Source organism: Heterostelium album, assembly GCF_000004825.1.
Source record: "Heterostelium album PN500 unplaced genomic scaffold PPL_contig26, whole genome shotgun sequence".
Lineage (NCBI taxonomy): Eukaryota > Evosea > Eumycetozoa > Acytosteliales > Acytosteliaceae > Heterostelium > Heterostelium album.
Window position 1 is genome coordinate 38,472 of NW_008805103.1, and position 22,044 is coordinate 60,515.

The window sequence follows — 22,044 nt, forward strand, 5'->3', positions numbered from 1 at the left end:
TTATTTTTTAAAAGTAGTAAATAACTAAATAATACTTTTAAAAAATAACTTTGTTATGTAATTTAGATTAATGTACAAAATTAATTTATTCAAAAGAACTCTTCCTTTACAACTAAACCATTGTTGTTCCATTTTTGGATAGCCCATTGAGTTTTCTTGACATTGTGACCACCATAAGTAAAATCCATATACATTTCATAGGTAGTGTTGTTGCCATCAACCCAAACTTTGAGAACTAAAGAATTTTGAATACTAATACTAATCTGTTTAAATCTTTTTATTTAAAAAATATAAAACAACTTACCTTTAGCTTCATGGATGGTAGCATTATTGACAAAAGCTTCTTCAGCTTTTCTGTTTTGATCTTTTCCAACTCTGTTTGTGGAATCACCTTTCTCACATCACAACATAGTACTTTCGAAAATCTCCAAGATCTTATTTTCTTGGATACCTTTGATGATGGCATTAATGATTTCTCTGATATTGGTAGACATTTCTTTTGATTTTGTTTTATAATAATATAATATATAGTTTAGATATTTATAATTAAAACTAGATGAAATGATAGACTATAAGAAGATAAGTCTTTTGGTATTATTTAAAACAAAGATAGATAATGAATAGATGAGTCTATTATCAAATCTATCAAAAAAATAATATTTTATTTTAAAATATTTTTTAATTATATATTTTTGAATAAATAAAGATTAAAAGTAGAACGACAATTTGAAATCAACACCACAAGTAGCAAAAATAAAGATAAAATGCTAGATGAGTTATCACATTTATCAAAAAATAATACAGATCTATTTATATATAAATTGTAAATAAATATCTTTCTTTCCGTTTGGATGAAGGTCTTAAAGAATTTTGGTCTTCCGATTGAGTTTATTAATTTTAAGATAATCTATGGTGCAAGGTGAGTAGTTTCAATTTGTATTTGTTTGAATATTCAAAAAATATAACAAACTTTTAGAGTATCGAGCAATCATCGAAAAGGAGCAAAAACATGCCTACAAAGCATTAGAAATAAACAATCAAATAAAAATACAACAGAGTTGAAAATGATCGAATCTACTGATAAGATTAAAAATAATAGTGTAAAATAAATATTTAAATGATAATAATAAAATGATAAGTTAATCAAATGAATATGCAAATTTGCGCGTTGATTAATGACTGCAACTAAGGAAGAGAAGTTTCTTGTTTTTTAAAAAATAAATTTTTATTTTTAATTTGGCTGTGTGGCACCCCTCAAATTTCTAATACCTTTTTTCTAAACAATGAAACATTTAAATATTTTTTTTTCAAAAAATCTGGGCTTTTCATTTTTTTTTTTGTTATTTTCAAAAAAACTTTGTTGTATATTACTGAATTATTTACAAACTACCATATATCTTTTAATATATCTACTCATAACAGCGACAAGTTCACTTGTTTTAGTAGTAGTAGTAGAATCAAGCTTATTTCTATTGGTATTTGGTCTTTTTTTCAAACAAAACAGGCACATTATATAAACAAACAATGGAGAAAATGAATACAGTACTCAATAATATGAGTAACAGTAGATACTTTAATGATACTTCTACCAATGTAAAATTGACTGAAATCAAGAAACAATTGGATGGTCCCTCTGATAAAGATAAATTGGAATGTATGAAAAAGTTAATTGCTGTAAGTTTAATAATAATAATAATAAAAAAGAAACAAACAAACAATTTTAACATTTAAATATATTATTATTATTATTATTATTATTATTATTAGATGATTTCAAAAGGTAGAGATGTTTCAGAGGTATTCCCACAGGTAGTAAAGAATGTTATTGCAAAGAATTTGGAGTTGAAAAAGTTGGTCTATATGTACTTGGTTCACTATGCAGAGTCGGAGCACGAGAGTGCACTGCTGGCGATCAACACCTTCCAAAAGTCACTGGTTGACAAGAGTCAAGTGATTCGTGCGAGTGCATTGCGTGTGATGTCGTCGATTCGTGTAGTCGATATCATTCAGGTGATTGTGCTTGCCATTGAGAAGTGTATCAAGGACAGCTCGCCCTACGTAAGAAAGGCCGCTGCCTTTGCCATCACCAAGGTGTACAAGCTCGACTCTGACAAGCAAGAAGAGCTGGCAGTGCTTGTTGAACAGCTACTCAACGACAACAGCACAATGGTACTCGGTGCTGCCATGATGGCATTCGTCGAAGTCTGTCCAGACCGTTACGATATTCTCCACCAACACTACCGTAAGATCTGCCAACTTCTCGCCGACTTTGACGAGTGGTCACAAACCGTAACCATCGGTGTATTAACCAAATATGCAAGAACTCAATTCAAATGTCCTGATTCAACAATTGTAAGTTACTTTTTTTTTTTTTATTATTTATTTGTTATTTAGTATAGTTAAATTAATCTAATATTTAATTATATATATATATATTTGTTTGTTTCTATAGAATGATAAGAATGTTAAACAATACAAGAAAAAGACATCATTTTATTCTGATGAAGAAGATGACGATAGTAATGAGAATCAATTGCAGTCACCAAAGTCAAAGTTGTACGACTCTATGGATGCAGAGGAAATCGATATCGACCACAGATTACTTTTGAAATCCTGTCTTCCATTACTTCAGAGTAGAAGCAATGCTGTCGTAATGGCAGTATCTTCACTCTACTATTACATTGCACCTGTAATTGAAGCACAGAAAGTAGGAAAGTCACTTGTCCGTTTACTTCGTTCTTCCCCAGAGGTTCAATACATCACACTCACCAACATCTCTACCATGGTAACAATGAGACCAGTAAGTTAATTGAAATTTAATATCTAGAATTTATTTCAAAACTGTTAAACTAACAATATCTAAACAAATATTCTAAAAATTATGATAGAATATGTTTGAACCATATTTATCTGAATTCTTTATACACTCTACAGATCCAGAGTATAGTATCAAGTTAAAGTTGGAGATTCTTACACGTTTGGCAACTGGAGAGAATATCAGTAGAATTCTCAAGGAGTTCAAAGAGTATGTGAGAAATGAGGACAAAAAGTTTGCTGCTGAGACTATTCAAGCTATCGGACGTTGTGCTGCCACTATTCCCGATGTGACAGAGTCTTGTACCTATGGTTTGATGTCGTTGCTCTCCAACTCATCGCAGGTGGTAGTTGCCGAAGCCGTCATTGTTTTGAAACGTTTGTTGCAGTTGAATGCCGACAATTCAAACTCGTCGATCAAGCACGAGAATGTTATTATGCATCTCGCCAAGCTGTTGGAGACTCTCGAGGTGCCATCGGCACGTGCCTCCATCATCTGGGTCATCGGTGAATACTCTCACAAGATCCCAATGGTAGCACCCGATGTACTCAGAAAGCTCGCCAAGTCATTCGCCGACGAAGACGAAAGCGTCAAACTCCAGATCCTCAACCTCGGTGCCAAGCTTCACTTCCACAACCCCGAGCAAACCAAGCTACTCTTCCAATATATTATCAACCAAGCCAAGTTTGACATGAACTATGACATCAGAGACAGTGCCAGAATGATGAAACTACTCTTGATCAGCACCGAAAAGAATCCATCACTCTCTGGACATGCCAAATCTATATTTATTAATCAAAAACCATTCCCAACTGAAATTAGTATCTCTGAAGGTAAAAAATATATATTAATTTTGTAACAATTAATATGTTTACTAATTGTATTCTCTTTCATAATAATACTAATAATAATATAGATCGTAAAAGATTTATTTTAGGTAGTTTTTCACATATTGTAAATCATTCAGTATCAGGTTATCAACCATTATCAGATTTCCCAGAGGTTCCACCTGATCCCACCGTTAGACAACCAAAACAATGGGTACCAGAAGTTAAAAATAATATATTTTTGCGTGAGGAAAGCTTTTACAGTGACGAAGAGGAAGAAGATGAAGATGAAGACGAAGAGTTTGATGGTGCTTCTGAAGAAGAAGATGATGATGATGAAGACTCTCAAGATGAATTGGAGAAATTCTTTAGTGACTCGTCAGATAGCTCAACTCCAAAGTAAGTAAATTCAAACCTAAATCATTTTTCCAATATATTAATATATATTTATAACTTTAAATTAAATAATTATAGGAAAGCAAATGGTAAATCTAATAAGAAATCAAAGAAATCAAAGAAACAAGTAAAACAACAAGAGGATAATGAATTCGATGAAGATATGGACGATATGGATGAATTGTTTGGTGTCGCTGAAGAGATGGAAAAGTTGGAGATTAGCTCGCCAACAACTACCTCTGTAAAGAAAGTGTTGCTCAAGGCAAACGTCAGCCAAGGTCTGCTCATTGAATATTGCTTCCTTCGTCAACTTCCAGAGGGCATTGAAAATGAATCACCGTCCTCTGTTTGCATTCAACTCCTTCTCAAGAACCAATCAACCGAACAGACTTTTGAAAATATCAAGATTGGAAACAAGACGTTGATTGACGGTGCCGATATCAAGGATTTCGATGAAATTGCATCGTTGGAGCCAGGTGCAACCACAGAAGCACTCTTATTTGTAACATTTAACTCTCTCTCCCAAGCTTGTAAATTTGAGATTAGGTATGTTAAAATTAACAACTGTTTTTTTTTTTTTTTATCAAATCAATTTGCTATCGTTTTAATTATTTCATTGCATTTAGTTTATTGACTAATCAATGAAAATACATCCATCTCATATTCACTGCCAATCAAATCACCAATGCCACCCACCATCACACATTTTACAATAAATAATCCAATATTGTATAAATTATTTTGTTGCCTACACCATTCAATCAACATCAATTAATTGACATAAGCACACAAAAAAAAAACAATCGATATCTATGATAGTAGAGATCATCCCAATCAAACAACATATCATCACAATCATTATACTTGTATGATATTCAGTAAAACTCAATGATTTATCAATAACAAAACAACTCATTCACTTCAGATTTTAAAAATTGTTATTCGAATAATGATTTTCATGAAAATGACACATATGTTGATCTATAGATTCCTTTTTTTTTTTTTTTTGGTCTATGGACAATGTGATTAACTTGTGTGGTTGTTCAAAAAATTATGTGTGTGGTTGTAGTTTGGTAAATATATTTTTCTTTTTGTTTGTGTGGTAGACTTTTTATCAGATCGCATAATTACGCCAGTTTTTTTTTCTCCCTGCCATTAGTGATTGTTAAACTTTGTAGTTTTGGGCAAAAACCACATCAGATCATAAAAAAAAAAAACGAAAGCATGTTAACTTTTTGTTTGTTCATTAAAGAGATTATTTCCACCTGCATCAACACTTTGTTTCGAACCATAACACACCAAAAAAAAATAATAATAATAATCAAATCGCATTAAAACTTTATTTTGTTTTAAAAGAAAAAATCCAAAAACGGTAAAAATAACAAAATGATGTCTTTTGTTGTTGATGTTTGTTATTAGTTTTGTCACACTGGTGCCCATTTATAATTTTTGATAAGTTGCAACATCACGTTTCACCTATAAACAGGTCAATTTTTTTTTATATTGACAAGTTTGATTTTTTTTTTTTTTTTTTTTCGATTAACAAATATCAATATAACCACACAACTAAAATACGAGTAGTTGGTGGTACTTGCCCCAATGCAAAGGATAAAAAAAAATCGACAAAAAAAAATCAAAACAAAAAAAATCAAACATCAAACCATTATCACCCCCCCTCTTTAATAATTTTTTTTGCAACTTTTTTTTTTTAAAAAAACCCCCATTTATTCACTAAATTTCATTGTGGTTGTTAACATTTCTTTTTAAATTAACCTTTACTATAGTACCTCTATTGGAAACTTCCCGGTTGCTCTGACACCAATTATAGGTGAAATGGTTTCACCTTTGGAAGTGGACGTTGAAGAGTGGAAGGGATGCTTCAATGCGCTAGAATCAAAATCTGTGAGTGATCATGTTGAAATTGGTGAGAAACTGTTGGGCGGTGGTCAGCAACAACTTGGCAATGCAGTTTTAATGCTCTTATTAGAAAATATCAACCTCCAAGCAACAAGCGCTAACCAAAATAAGACCAAAATTCAATTTGCAGCAAAAACAATCATTAAATCTGCTGATCTTTTTATCAACATTGAGCTTGTTGAGAGCAACCAAGTTGTTGTTACCATTAGATCTTCGGATACGTTGACCGCCACTTTACTATTGAAAAAACAATTGGAATTATTGACCAGATAATAGCTCCCACACCAACACACTCACACTCACACCACCCACCATCAATTAGGAATAATCATATCATATCGTATCAACACCCCACAACTTTATCAATATTAATAATAATAAATGATGATAATCAAAAAACGAAAAAATAAAAAAATTGAATTTAAAAAAAAAAAAAACAATTTAACCCACCTCTTGATTTTGTTACCCCCCAAAAAAAACTTTAATTAACTTAACCCCACTCATACAATAAAATATCAATGCAAATCAAACAATCATTTCATTTTTTTTAGAAATGAAACAAAAAAATTTCCACAATTGTTTTTGAAACTTGCTAAATTTTGGTGGTGAATATTTTTATTCTCTTTTTTGTAACCCATTCGAATATTAGTTTTGCAAAGTTATTGTGAATAGCAAATTTCTATCAACACAACCCCATCCTCCATCTGATTTGGGGATTGGTTCTCATGTTTTTGTATTTTTTTTTGATATTTTCAATTTGATAACGCGTTATTTTGTGACTTCAGTGAGATGACAAAAAACAAAACGCATAATCTAAATATTGAGTTTGTGTTTGGAAAAAAAAAGTGTTGCACATTAAAATTAAATTAACAAAAAAAAACAAAATTAAAAAATTCAAACCATACCACCACGAACACTCTAATAAAAAACTGAGTGTGGAATGCAGATGAATTAACACTAATAAAATATATCAACAATCTCACAGGTTTTCAATTTTTTTTTCACATATATACCTTCCCCCTTTCTGTTTATTTTTCACCCTCCAACAACAATAAAAATAATAATAACAATACCTTTATTATTACATTTTTGTGTGTATGTTGTTTTTTTGGATAAATAGTAAAAGTAAATAATAATAATAATAAAAAAATAAAAAATAAAAAAAAAACAATTTTGTTACACCTATTACATTTTTTATATATAAAAAAAAACATACATTACATTTTTCTAAACCTTCACTCGATCATAATAACTCACACTACCCACCTCACTCACACACATTCCACTCACTTGGTAAAATAGGATAAAAGTGTTGAACACTCATTCCAACCTTTTTTTTTTTTTTTTAATTACCACTTCTCTATCAAAATCATCAAATATCAAAAAAATTTCCACTTCAGATTTCAAGCAATTAGGAATTAATTTAATACATGAACAAAAAAGTAGGTAGACAGATAGATAAATAAATACATACTCACACTCACATAGAAACACACATATACACCCACCAACACAAAAATAAATAAACATTAATCCAATAATAAAAATTTAAATAAATAATATTCGTGTCCTGTAAATTTATGATATAACCACCCACCTCTTGATAGCAACCTAAATTTCACCACACCATCCAATTGGACCACCATCCAGTTGAATTACTATTCTCATTCTCTCTCATGAAAAAAGTTTGATAATATTATTTTTGCATATTAAGTAAATCCATTATCACAAATACCGCCAATCCCCCCACATTACATCTAATGAATGGAATGATAATAATAACAACACCGCCAATATCTGCATTCAGTCACACGCCAGTTGACTTGGCAGCAGGTAAATAATAAAATAGTTCTATTTTAATTTTTTAATTTTTTTTTATTGTTATTCAATTTAAAGTAAAAAATAGCATAAATAAGCACAAATAACAAAGCGATTGAAAATATAGAGTCAATACAATAACAAAGATAACAATAAACAATAATTAAATTTAAATTCAATCTATCATCTTCCACCACCCTTTATTTAATTAAAGAAAGAAACTCACCAAATACTTTCCAAAAAATCAAAAATAAAAATTTAATTTTTTAATTAGTCAGTCAGAAGTAGATAGATCTTATCTTGAAAGGTGTGTTTATTCATTTGTATTCATTTAACATTCACACACACACACTGCAATTATTGGCAAAACAACCATCACTCACACATTTTCTGTTACTACTAATTTCTTTACTCATTCCCAATAATTGATAACAATAACAAAAAAAAAAAAATAAATATAAAATACAATACAGTTTAAATTATCATATTAGCATGTCTGTTTGTATTATAAACATCTCATTTGAGAGTGGCTGTATTAATTTATATATATATATATATATACAACATTCCATTCTCTTCTATTCTACTTTGTTATTTATTTATATCATCATCATCATCACATACCAACTAAATCAACCTGCACAATAAATAACAACATTCATCAAAAAATACAACACCAGAAGCTTATAATTAGTAGTAGTAAGTAATATACCATACATCATAAATTATATAAATGTAATCATTTACATAGAGATTTATCAAAATATAAACACATACATAATCACCATTCATTCTTTCTTTTCATTCAAACAAAATAAAATAATTTATTGAAATATTCCACTCTGGTTTCAATCTCATACATTTGTTATTCTGTTTGGTTAATGCTGTATTGCAAACATAATCTAACAAAACAAAGGGTACTATTTATTCATCTATCAAAGCTCACACAACCATACTACTCACCTGCATCATCAAACCAAACCAAACTCATTCAAAATTAAACTACCCTTAATTACTCTCCACCACCACCACCAACCATCACCATAACCACCATTACATAATCAAAACAGTAAATTTATGACATTATATATATATATATATATATAGCTCTGCATCTATATTCTCTACTACTAAAGAAGCATTGTTATTGTCATTCCTCACTAAACACACATTCACGTACCAGACTCAAATGAAAAACCTTAATTCACTCGCTCAGAATTTATTTACCACGAGTTTTCTCATCACATTTAAAACAGCACTACACCAAGTGCTTACTTACAGCCACATATAACCACCGCTCACACATTGTATTTCTATAAACAAACAGACATATACTCAACAACCCACGTACATTCAAATTCTCTTGTTCTACACACACCACCACATACACTCACCAACTATCGACCAGACACACCACAAGTACACTTACACAATCCAAGCGTCAAACACACACACCAACATTGCAAATATTGATATTGCCACTATATCAATTTTATAAATATACCTAAGCACGCCAACAACACCGCACATCACACACACTTACCACACATCACACACAACACACCACGCCACTGGAAAATGACAATGTATTTGCAAATCTTACCTCCATTTTTTTTATTATCATCTTCTTACTTTCTTTCCTTTCCTTTCCTTCCCAATTCCTTTCACTATTACTGCTTTATAAATGTCTCATTACCCTGCTATTCACCAATAAGCAGAACAACAACACAACAAAGCATCTGCCAGATGTTTTTAACCAAAAACACAAAAAATTAGAAAAATAGAAATAAGCAAAAAACTAATATAGATCTCCATCCATTAATTTACTACTATTGAATTAATAATTCAATTGTTATAGTTTTATTATTGAAAAAATAAGACCCACGGATCAAAAGAATAGCAACAACAACAGTGGATATCACCAATATAATATATCAGATTCAAATTATTGTGTCATATTATTTTTATAACCAATAGTAATATACATTACCAACAACAACAACAGCAACATCCAACTAAACTAAACCAAATCAATCCATAACAACAACAAATAGACAATCACAACAACAACAAAAAAAAAAATAAAAAAAAATAATAATAATAACAAACAACTAAACTATCTAAATATATAGATAATAATAATAACAATAATAATATTATAATTTTAAATATATTATAATATAAGCTCATACACTCAATACAATTGTTTAAATAGTAATAATATAATAATTGCTACTATTACAATTGCCTTTTTATCTATCACCTACTCACCAACCCAACTCACCACCAACAATACAATTTTAAAATATCATTTTTTTTATTGCCATAACAACAATAATAATATATAAATAACAACATTGAAACTGTTTGGTTACAGAGCGAGAATACAAACTCTTATCCTTTGACTCTCCAATCATAAGCACACCACCGACACCCACAAAATCCAACAATTTCTTTAGAGATATATACCCTTTTATATTTTATTTATAAAACCAGGTAATATTCTCTTCTTTTTTTTTTTTTTTTTAACATTCTCTTTACTCTCACCTTTTCAAATTTCATTATCATTTCAACCTTTAATTTAAATATAAATCATTCAATTCATTCATTATTTATATCAAACCTTGTTATAACAACATCAGTCCATCCATCATTCGGTCACTCAACTTTACATTTATTCAATTTTTTTAGAAATCTAAAATTAATCATAACTAATAATCAAAAAAAAAAAAAACAATCAGTAACTAGTTTATAATATATATAATTATATATTCTAAATCATTTAAAACTGCAATCATATACATACCATTTTTTATATATATAAATATATATTTCAATAACATTGGTTGATTCTTTTCTATCATCATGGACGATTACCATATCATAGAGAAGTGTGGTGAAGGCACCTATGGAAGTGTCTACAAAGCGATCGATAAAAGAACCAATCAAATTGTTGCTCTTAAAAAGGTTTCCAATGTTGCCAAAGAAGATGGAGTATGTATTAAGATCATTTTTTATCTATAGTTATATATTATTCTAACATTGTTTTAGAAACCAGTTGAAATTAAATATTTAGAGATCCTGAAAGATTCAAACAGTGTTGTCAATTTACTCAATTATTTTTATCTTTCTCAAAATGAATTGTTCATTGTGATGGAGTTTTTAGAGGGTGATCTTTGGAAGATCATGTCCAATCCATCATGTGCACTTTCGTTGGAGATCATACAAAAGTTATATTAGACAAATATTGAAAGCTGTTTATCAATGTCATTCAAAGGGTATAATGCATAGAGATATTAAGCGTATGTAAATAATAATAATAAATAATAATTGAATAACCAACAACTAATATTTATATTTATATTTTAAATTCAATATTCAGCTGCAAATCTATTGATAAACAAAGATGGTGAATTAAAATTAACAGATTTTGGATTATCGACATCATTCCAAATGTTTAGCGACGAAAAGTTTTCAAATAATGTAGTTTCATTGTATTATAGACCACCAGAGCTATTGTTGGGTTCTGATAAATATGGTCCTGAGATTGATATTTGGAGTGTTGGTTGTGTATTGATGGAGATGTTGACAAACAAGTACCTATTTGCCGGAAAGAATGAAAGCGAACAACTCGACTTGATTTTCAAAAAGTTTGGTACACCCAACGAACGCAACTGGCCAGGTGTCAGCGCCTACCCAATGTGGAACTATAGCTGTGAGAGCTACCCAATCAAATCATTGGCTGAATGCTTCCCACATCTCAGCTCTTCACTACCAACTCTTTTCGATTTAGCCACCAAGATGTTAGCTTTAGATCCAAAGAAGAGAATCACCAGCTATCAAGCACTGAACCATCCGTTCTTCACATCATCCGATGTCAACGACCAACTGATTCCAAGTTCCGCCTCATTCATACAGGATCTATATTACCATCACTATCAACAACAGCAACAACAACAACAACATTACCATCAACATTGTATTCCATCCAACAACAACAATTATATTCAATCTCAATCATTACCAATTGAGATTCCACAACTACCATCCATCAAAAACAACTTGGCATCCTACAAATTTAATAGCAACAACAATAATAATAATAATAACAACACAATCAATAGTTTTGCATATCCATCAACCTCTGAACCAAACAACAAGGTTTCAGATTATCTTTTATCTCATCATCTCTCACACCATTCTTTTAACGATCAACCTTCATCATATTATCGACTTCAAAATACCCCTCCTCAGGAAGGTTATTATTATTATCAACCTGCAGCTGCCGCTGAAGTGACCTCGGCCGCACCTAATCACTACCAGCAACAGCAACAACAAGAATATATTCAACAACAACAACAGCAACAAAAATACCAACAATTCGACTCTTTTAATGTCTATTCAAACTATAACAACAATAATAGTAAATCCAATTATATAACCGCCCAAGATAAACTTTATAAACAAACACAACAACAACAACAACAGCCTCAACAAATCACCCAACACCAATTATATACAGATTATAGTTTTTCAGCTTACAATAATCACAACCACTATCAACAACAAACCCAACAGTCTCAACAACAGCAGCAATATGTTGACTATTCCAATCAGGGATACCAAAGACAATTGCAACAACAACAACAACAACAGCAACAACAACACACCTATCATCAACAACAAACTTTACAGCAAATTCAACAACAAAATTTGACAACACAATATTTTCATTTACCGATACCAATGAACCAACAACATCAAAATTTTCAAAATCATATCTTCGAACACTACACTGTAGAAGATGACTGCCAAGAGAACTCTGATGACTACTGTCTAGATGACAACGGTTGGGGAGAAGCCGATCCAAACAACTATAATGGCTACTCCAGTCAACAAGCATCCAACATTCCCTACACTTACTACCCCTCTGGAAGCAATCATGCTCAAGTTCAATATATGACCATCGAGAATTTTTTTGGCCGTCCAGTAAAGTGCCACCCTTCCTATAGTATCGGTTCTCCAGGCAACTCATCTAATCCCATAGTTATTTCTTAATTCCTTTTTTTTTTTTATTTATTTAATTTTTCCCCCAAACACCAACTTGCCACCATTTATATATTTTTATATATATCTTCACTCCAACTCTTTTTTTTTTCTATTACCTTTTTTTTTTTTTTTTTTTTTTTTTTCCCAAATCAAACCAAACCAGTCCGAGATTCAAACTAGATTGTAAGACCACAACCAAAAACACAACGTTTTTTTTTAAAGAGAAAAACAAATAATAAAAACCAATTATATTTTTATTATATCTATTGTAAATTGTTTGCTTTTAATTAATCATCCAATTATAATAGATAGCCAAAGAAACTAAAAAAAAAATATATATATGAGATAAATTTCTTTCTTATTTTTAAATTTTGTAAAACTATGTTTAAAATACTGATAATTTGATTACTATTATTTGCAAAATTTAAATAATTCTAGTATTATCAAAATAGAATAGATCTCTTTTAATCTATTCTATGATATTATATTTAAGATAGATCAACCCAAAACCAAATGTTAATTAAATAAAAGAATTAATCAACAAAAGAATAACAAAGTTTGTTATTTTCATTTCTTAAAAAAAAATATTAAGTAAAATAATCCACTGCAAAAAATCAATAAACAAGAACTCACACTATTTTATTATCTTAATATATATCTAATATAAATGTCTCTTTACAGGAAATCTAGATCCTGAAACACTCAAAAAATAAAATGCAGATTTGATCTTTCAAACTCACCAACTTCATGGAAGATATCAATCCCGCCTTTTTTTTTTTTACACCGCCAAATTTTTTCTTTTTTTTTTTTTTTTTTTCAAATTTGAACTCGTTGAATATTACTGTAAAAAAAGCAACACTCTTGATATTAATAATAATATTTCACATTGATTATATAATATATAATTGTTTATTTATTAGATTTCAAACAATAGTTAGTTAAACATTTATTTTAATTTAATAGTTAGAACGGATTAAATTAAATAATTATTTGTAAATGTAAGAAATAAAATAATAATGATAATTTAATATTTCTAATAAATCTAAATCAATCAAATAATGATTTAAAAATATATATTTATAAATGATTTCCAATAAATTATCAAAACAAATATGTTTTAATTCGGGAATATCTTTTTTGTTTTTTTTAAAAGATTCATATGAATGTGTGTTTAAATTATTGGAAATCACGAACCATGATCACATGGTTTTCTACCTAATCATTATGTTTACTATTAATATCGTAAACACACATAACAATGACAATTTAACTAATTACAAAAACTCTTTTTATTGTTATAGATAAATCATTTTCAACTTGCTTTTTTGTAATATTTAAATAATTATTGTAGTCGTACATATATAAATAATAAATAATAAGAGAAAAACAATGCAAACAATTATAGAGGAACCAATTTTGAAAGAGAACAAAGATAGATTTGTTTTGTTCCCCATTAAATATGCAGATATCTGGCAAATGTATAAGAAGGCAGAGGCATCGTTCTGGACAGCAGAGGAGATCGACTTGGCCGGTGACATTGGTGACTGGGAGAATAAATTGAATGATAACGAGCGTCACTTTATTACCAATGTTTTGGCATTCTTTGCTGCCTCTGACGGTATCGTCAATGAGAACTTGGCCACCAAGTTCATGTCTGAAGTCCAAATTCCAGAGGCACGTTGCTTCTACGGATTCCAAATCGCCATCGAGAATATCCATTCTGAGACCTACAGTTTGCTGATCGACACCTACATCAAAGACTCTGAAACCAAGCGTAATATCTTCCACGCTATCGACACCATACCGGCCGTCAAGAAAAAGGCAGACTGGGCACTCCGTTGGATTTCCAACTCGAAATCGTTTGCTGAGCGTCTCGTTGCCTTTGCCGCCGTAGAAGGAATCTTTTTCAGTGGATCTTTCTGCTCGATCTTTTGGCTCAAGAAACGTGGTCTAATGCACGGACTCACCTTCTCCAACGAGTTGATCAGCAGAGACGAGGGTCTCCACTGCGACTTTGCCTGTCTGCTCTACCAGAAGCTCCAGAACAAGCTGGACAACAACACCATTGAGACTATCATCCGTGATGCCGTCGCTTGCGAGAAAGAGTTTATCACAGAGTCATTGCCAGTCGATCTGATCGGAATGAACAGCAGATCGATGTCACAGTACATTGAGTTTTGTGCCGATCGTCTACTACTCTCTTTGGGCTACAAGAAGATTTACAACTCATCAAACCCATTCGATTGGATGGAAATGATCTCACTGCAGAGAAAGACCAACTTCTTCGAAGGTAAAGTTTCTGAATATCAAAAATCTGGTGTCGCCAAACAAGGTCAACCAAGTACTTCAGCAAACCCAAACCAACAACGTAAATTCGTTTTGGATGAAGATTTCTAAAAAAAAAAACAAACAAAATATGTATTCAAATAATAATAATAACAATAAAAAAAAAATCTTTTCTAAACAACATTTTTTATGTATTCCATTTATCATTCAATTTAAGTTCTTAATGTTAATCTTTTCTTAAGAAAATATCGATATGTGAATATTATTGGGAAAAAAAAAAACAAAATATTAAATATTATTGAATTTTATCTTTTTTTTAAGAATGACAACTCTGGATTGTAGTCGTGTCTACGACAATGATACTCTGGAGTTTGTTAGTGTGGCTCTATCACACGTTAGCAAAATAAAATTTCAAGGCGATTTTTATCATTCCAAAAATAAATTTAACTTTTTGGAAGTAATCTATGGTTTCGGGTAACTTTATTTAACACATCTTCTGATTTATAGTTATTAATGTTGACAGATTTTAAAAATTCCCGAAAAAAATATTTTGTCAATTTTTTATGTGTAAAATCAGTTCAAAAAAAAAAAATTGTTCTAGAGTTTAATTTAAAGAATTTTTTTTTTTTTGATTTATTTCATATTCTGGTGGTGTGAAATGTTTGGATGAAAATGAATGTGGTCTGAGAGGGGTTAAATAAATATTGAACTTGAATTTATTTTATCCAATATCACACACTCAGTCAAACTAATAAATTTTTGTTATAATATAACTATTTATATTTTTTTATTCAGATATTTAATTAATATATATATTTTAATTATTTGTATAAACAAATCTCAATTCAATTCAATATTTTTTAAATTAACTTTTTCTTTTTTTTTTTTTTGTAAATTTAAAATATATATAACAATGAGTCAATTAAATTTACCAGCATTGGAGAGAGCTGCCTCTGAATCAAGAGGTTTATCTATGGATGCCGTCGCCAAGGCTGCTTCTGGTCATCTCGGTCTGCCTTTGGGTGCTACCGAAATTGGTGCTGTTCTCTTTGGACAAGCTCTCAACTACAATCCAGATGATGTAAGTAACTAGTTAAAAATGAATAAGATGATATTCGAATATATATCTAATGAATGACTATTTACAAATATCTATGTTTATAGACTCATTGGTTGAATAGAGATATTTTCGTTTTATCGGCTGGTCATGGATCTATGTTTTTATACAGTTGGTTGCATTTGGCTGGTTACGATATCTCGCTTGAGGATGTCAAGAATTTCAGACAGTTAAACTCAAAGACTCCAGGTCATCCAGAGTTCCACGATACTCCGGGTGTTGAGGCTACCACCGGTCCATTGGGTCAAGGTATTGGTAATGCCGTTGGTTATGCCTCGTCTGCCAAGATGGCCGCCGCTAGATTCAACACTGAGCAACACAAGATTTTCGATAACCACGTTGTTGTACTTGCTGGTGACGGTTGTCTCCAAGAAGGTATTGCCCAAGAGGCACTCTCGTTTGCTGGTCATCACCGTCTTGACAACTTGATCCTCTTCTACGACTCTAACGATGTCACCTTGGATGCCATGGCCATCGAAACACAATCGGAAGATGCCGTCAAGAGATTCGAGTCACTCGGTTTCGATGCTCAGGTAGTGGTCAACGGTAACTCGATCACAGATCTCTACCAAGCATTCTTGAACGCCAAGAACTCCAAGACCAACAAACCACAAGCAATCATATGTAAGACTTTGATTGCCAAGTCAATCCCAGAGGTTGCCGGTACCAACAAGGGTCACGGTGAGGCTGGTGTCAAGTTTGTCGATGCCGCCAGAAAGGCACTCGGTTTGCCAGAGGAGAAGTTCTTTGTCTCGCAAGAGACTCGTCACTACTTTGCCGATCACAAGAAGACTCTATTGGAGAAGTACAATCAATGGACTCAGACCTACGCTCAATGGAAGTCTGCCAACCCACAATTGGCTCAATTGTTAGAGTCAAGAAATGTTGAGCACAACCCAAGCGAAGTATTCGCCAAGATTCCAGAGTTCAATCCAAAGGAATCGATTGCCACCCGTAAGGCCGGTAGCGAAGTTCTTCAGCCAATCGCCCAAGCTCTCCCATTGGTTGTTTCGGGTAGTGCTGATCTCCACGGTTCCACCTTGAACTACATCAAGGAAGGACGTGACTTTACACCAAGCTGTCCAGGTGGTCGTAACATCAAGTTTGGTATTCGTGAACACGCTATGGGTGCCATGTTGAATGGTTTCGCCTACCACGGAATCTTCAGAGCATCCGGTGCCACTTTCTTGGTGTTCTCTGACTATTGTCGTCCATCGATTCGTTTGGCAGCTCTCTCACATCTTCCGGTGACCTACATCTTCACTCACGACTCTATCGGTGTCGGTGAAGACGGTCCAACTCATCAACCTGTAGAGACTGTCAGTGGTCTCCGTATGATTCCAAATCTCGACGTCATTCGTCCAGCCGATCCAGAGGAAACCGCCGGTGCCTTTGCCTCTGCTTTCACCAGAATGTCAGGTCCAACCTTATTGGCATTGACCCGTCAAAACCTTCCAAACTTGACCATGGTCGATGTCAAAGTTCGTCGTGAGGGTGTTTTGAAGGGTGCATACATTTTGATCAAAGAAACCGGTGCACTCAAGCAAATTCTCATTGCTACCGGTTCCGAAGTTCAACACGCCGTCGAAGCTGCCAAGCAACTCGGTGACGGTGTCCGTGTCGTCTCGATGCCATGCACTGAGATTTTCGATCGTCAATCAAGCGAATACAAAGAACAAGTTTTACCATCATCATGCAGAAACAGAGTTGCTATTGAAGCTGGTGTCACCTCTTTCTGGTGGAAGTACGTCGGTCTTGACGGTAAGGTAATTGGTATCGACAGATTCGGTATGTCTGCCCCAGGTAGCACTGTCATGAAGCAACTTGGAATGTGTCCAGAATCAGTTATCAAGGCTGCCAATGAGTTGAATCAATTAAAAAAAAAAAAAAAAGTATTGATGATCTGGAAACTCAAATCACACACCTTATTTAAATAAAATACTAATAAAATAATAAAACCAAACTAAATGCGCCAACAATTAAATATCAGGAGGTAATGATTTAATACTAATATTATTCTTTATTAAATTGATCGATCAATTCATTTAGGTTGGAATAGATGTTAAATGTACTGGAGTGTTGATTGGTTTGAGTGAAGATTCTTTCTTTTTTCTTTTTTTTTTTTTTTTTTGTGTTGTTGTTGCTAATATGATGATGATGATTATTATTAATTAAATAAATTGATAATTATTGATCCAATAAACCAAAAGGTGAGTTGTTACCTTTCATACTCTTCTTCTTCTTCTTTTTGTTATTTGTTATTTATGATTAAATACCGATTGTCATGGAACAACACTAATTAAATAGTACTATTATTATTTACAAGAAAAATTGATTATAAAATAAAAACATAAACTAAACAAACAATGGTTATCTCTTTTGTTTTTCCTATTACTAACTAGATTGATTGTTATGATGCTCAACTACAACAAACAGATGAATTCTGTACTGGTTTTGGACTTGGTTCTGCTTGACTATTCGATTGGTGGTGTTTCTGCAGTAGTTTCTTGGCGATTTCTAAAAACATTTGATCTATACCTTCGTTGTTCTTTGCCGATGTCTCAAAATAAACTGCTCCTATTTCGCCTGCATATTGTAGTGCTATCTCTCGAGATACCTGTCGCTTTTCCACCAAATCAATTTTATTACCACAAACTATCAAAACTATAGAATATCGGAGATGAATCACTGTAAGTAACATACATCCTATGCAAAATATTACTGATATGGTTGTCTGTACTTACTTATTTCCTCTTGAATATTTGTTTTCAATTCTTCAACCCAGAGCTTAACTTTTTCAAACGACAGAGGTACAGTCACATCATAAACTAAAACAGCTACACAAGCACCTCTGTAATACATGGGTGCCAGTGATCTAAATCTATCTTGTCCTGCTGTATCCCATATTTGAAATTTGATTCTGCTGTTATCTACATATCTATTGTTGATTTATAAAATCGATCGAGATTTACTAATATTAGTCGATCGATCGATCGATCAATTATGCATCAGCATCCGATGTATGTGTTTGTGTATTACATACATATTTTTTGTTAAAAAAGAAGCACCTACTGTCGACAGTGGTCTTGTTGGAAATACACCCTCAGAGTATCTTATAGCTATTGCTGTTTTACCAACATCTATTGTTTTTGTTTTTTATAAAATGATGATTATGTTAAATATTTGATACTATTTATATCCAACAAGATATATGCATTTGAGGTGATTGGTTACCTGTATTACCAAGTAAGACTACTTTTTTCTCTAGCAGAATTGAATTTTCCATGAACAATGTTGTTTTCTGTGTTTGTGAAAAATAAAAATAAAACTAATGCTAAGATATCTTGTTTACTGTTTAATTATATTTGTAGTGTTGATTGGTTTTTATGGATGAATGAAAAATAATCTTTTCAAAAAAATTGTTTTTTTTTCTGACCTTTGCTTAATGAACCGAATGTGAATGAATGTTTGCTTCTCTATGATATCATAGACTTGTTGTTTACTATATAGTAATAATGAATAACTTTATATTGATGATAATTTACAATACATAAATAAATAAAACCAGGATGCTAATTAATTAGAGAGGGTTTAATCTAAACAAATAACAAATTGGTTAAAAACATGATCAGCATGCTGTATAATAATTAAATTAAATGAAAAAAAAAAATAAAATTAAAAATTAATGAATTGAATAAATAAGTTTTAAATGTGTTGATGTTATATATCTGTTGTTACTAGTGGGTTTTTTTTTAATGTTGTTGTTTTTTTTTTTTTTTTTTCAACCCAATGAAGTTAATAGTCAATTGATTCTCTTTAAAATACTAAGACAACAATGATCAACAAATTCAAACTAATATTTATCGAATATAGAGAAGTATATTAATTTTAATTTTTTTTGTACAGATATTCAATTCATAGCATAACCAGAATCGTCGAATTTTGTTTATAAACTCGATTGTCCCCTTGATCATATATAAACTCAATGGCTCTATCGAATTACACCGAACAGCAAGGGACTTTGTTGACCAAATATTATTTTGTGATTAACAAACTTTGTAAATTTGTTTAAACACACAGTTTTAAATTATATGTATTAATCAAAATGCTTCATATCAACAAACCCTACCTATTTTACAATTATTAGTTATTAGTGGGATGATCATAAAACAAGATGATTATTATAGTAGTTGCAATTTTTTATTAAAAGAAAAATATATTTCAAATTAATTAAAAGGAATTGATAAACAATTGTTTTAATCACTATCATTGCAAATAAAAGTATGAAATGGTTTAATAATCCCATGAGGTTATTTATCGAAAACAAACCAGGTTATAACTTTTTTTTTTGAAGTTCATACAAAAAATCTTTCAATCCAAAGATTTAAACCACACAAATTTTCACATTTTTTTTACTTTATGTGAAAATTTGTGCAAAAAAAAAACATGTTGAACACCAATTTTATTCAAATTTAGAAATTAATAAAAAATTTGTAGACTTTAATTTTTTTTAAAAAAAACAAACCAAACACATAATAATTTAAATTATTTTATTTTTTTTAATATATATATTAATATCAGCTTGCTTCGTTTAGTCATTGTTTAAATTTATTTCTCAAAAAGCACACTACCCAAATACATTAACATACCTTACACATAATAAAACAACTCACAAACAAAACAATATATTTGCAACAACAAACATATTAATTATTATTAATTTTAAATTTAATTAAATTTTTTTTTTATTATTCATTTTTTGTACATATATTATAAATAAACAAATAATTATTGAAAAATAGAATGTATAATCCACCACCACCAACATCAGGAGTAGGAAAAGCTAATAATTATTATAGACAACCAACTTCAACACCAGGAATAGGAGCACCAGGAAACCCAACAGTTCCAAACTTTGCAGTACCACAACCATCAATGTCGAAATATCCACCAGCACCATCGCCACAAGGCCAATATCCACCACCTCCACCACCAGGCGGAGCCGGACAATATCCACCACCTCCACCTCCATCGGCACCAGGAGCCGGTCAGTATCCACCACCTCCATCGGCACCAGGTCAGTATGGAGCACCAGCACCAGGACAGTACGGTGCACCATCAGGTCCACCAGCTTCCGGTCCAGGTATCTCATTGCAGAAAGATCAAACCATCTCACTGAGTAAAGAGGATCCACATTTGAGACGTGTATTCGTCGGTCTCGGTTGGGATGTCAACCAAATACCGGGTTACCCATTCGATCTCGATGCCGTGGTCTTTATGCTCTCACCAAACGGTATGGTTAGATCGAGCCAAGACTTTATCTTTTACAACAACAAGACTTCAAGAGATTCTTCTGTCACTCATCAAGGTGATAATCTTACTGGGTATGTAATTTATAACCTTAATACTAACTCATTATTATTTATCATTCGATATTAATATATTAACTAAACTCTAATAGTTATGGTGAGGGAGATGACGAAACAGTTTCAGTTAATCTTCAAGCAGTATCACCGGATGTAACAAGATTGGTGTTTGCAGTATCAATTCACGAAGCAGATCAAAGAAGACAGAATTTCAGTATGGTACAGCGTGCATTCATTCGTGTCGCCAACCATGAGACTGGCAGAAATATTTGTAGATACGACCTCTCCAACGAAGGTGGTTACAACACCGCAATGATCGTCGGTGAAGTATATCGTGAAGGTCCAGAGTGGAAATTCATTGCCATTGGAAAGAGTTTCCCAGGTGGTCTCAGATATCTTTGTCAAATGTTTGGTGTAAATTTAGGATAATTTTAAAAATAAAGAATAAGAAAA

The 22,044-nt window shown here is 31.6% G+C and overlaps 7 protein-coding genes across 7 annotated transcripts; 5 read left to right on the plus strand and 2 right to left on the minus strand.

Moving 5' to 3' along the window:
* Nucleotides 1-89: 89 nt before the first annotated feature.
* Nucleotides 90-494, minus strand: PPL_11753 (uncharacterized protein; the record flags this gene model as incomplete). Its single annotated transcript, XM_020582502.1, has 3 exons — nucleotides 90-235; nucleotides 305-375; nucleotides 406-494. 3 exons carry the CDS (start codon nucleotides 492-494, stop codon nucleotides 90-92), a joined length of 306 nt encoding a protein of 101 aa, XP_020426856.1.
* A 570-nt stretch (nucleotides 495-1,064) lies between these two features.
* ap3b-2 (beta adaptin) lies at nucleotides 1,065-6,228 on the plus strand (the record flags this gene model as incomplete). The annotated part of the gene is made up of 9 exons (XM_020582503.1): nucleotides 1,065-1,100; nucleotides 1,456-1,674; nucleotides 1,768-2,010; nucleotides 2,146-2,352; nucleotides 2,453-2,800; nucleotides 2,889-3,648; nucleotides 3,732-4,041; nucleotides 4,117-4,584; nucleotides 5,823-6,228. 9 exons carry the CDS (start codon nucleotides 1,065-1,067, stop codon nucleotides 6,226-6,228), a joined length of 2,997 nt encoding a protein of 998 aa, XP_020426857.1.
* A 4,410-nt stretch (nucleotides 6,229-10,638) lies between these two features.
* PPL_11755 (putative protein serine/threonine kinase) lies at nucleotides 10,639-13,346 on the plus strand (the record flags this gene model as incomplete). Its single annotated transcript, XM_020582504.1, has 5 exons — nucleotides 10,639-10,767; nucleotides 10,825-10,985; nucleotides 11,014-11,075; nucleotides 11,156-12,819; nucleotides 13,320-13,346. The coding sequence occupies 5 exons, from the start codon at nucleotides 10,639-10,641 to the stop codon at nucleotides 13,344-13,346; spliced, it is 2,043 nt and encodes a 680-aa protein (XP_020426858.1).
* Nucleotides 13,347-14,211: 865 nt separating this feature from the next.
* On the plus strand, nucleotides 14,212-15,219 carry rnrB-2 (ribonucleoside-diphosphate reductase small subunit; the record flags this gene model as incomplete). Its single annotated transcript, XM_020582505.1, has 1 exon — nucleotides 14,212-15,219. The coding sequence occupies one exon, from the start codon at nucleotides 14,212-14,214 to the stop codon at nucleotides 15,217-15,219; it is 1,008 nt and encodes a 335-aa protein (XP_020426859.1).
* Nucleotides 15,220-16,021: 802 nt separating this feature from the next.
* On the plus strand, nucleotides 16,022-18,274 carry tkt-2 (transketolase family protein; the record flags this gene model as incomplete). The annotated part of the gene is made up of 3 exons (XM_020582506.1): nucleotides 16,022-16,189; nucleotides 16,273-18,013; nucleotides 18,216-18,274. The coding sequence occupies 3 exons, from the start codon at nucleotides 16,022-16,024 to the stop codon at nucleotides 18,272-18,274; spliced, it is 1,968 nt and encodes a 655-aa protein (XP_020426860.1).
* A 370-nt stretch (nucleotides 18,275-18,644) lies between these two features.
* rabJ (Rab GTPase) lies at nucleotides 18,645-20,883 on the minus strand (the record flags this gene model as incomplete). Its single annotated transcript, XM_020582507.1, has 5 exons — nucleotides 18,645-18,931; nucleotides 18,970-19,163; nucleotides 19,269-19,365; nucleotides 20,051-20,078; nucleotides 20,875-20,883. 5 exons carry the CDS (start codon nucleotides 20,881-20,883, stop codon nucleotides 18,645-18,647), a joined length of 615 nt encoding a protein of 204 aa, XP_020426861.1.
* A 145-nt stretch (nucleotides 20,884-21,028) lies between these two features.
* capA-1 (TerD family protein) lies at nucleotides 21,029-22,020 on the plus strand (the record flags this gene model as incomplete). Its single annotated transcript, XM_020582508.1, has 2 exons — nucleotides 21,029-21,609; nucleotides 21,687-22,020. The coding sequence occupies 2 exons, from the start codon at nucleotides 21,029-21,031 to the stop codon at nucleotides 22,018-22,020; spliced, it is 915 nt and encodes a 304-aa protein (XP_020426862.1).
* Nucleotides 22,021-22,044: the final 24 nt, after the last annotated feature.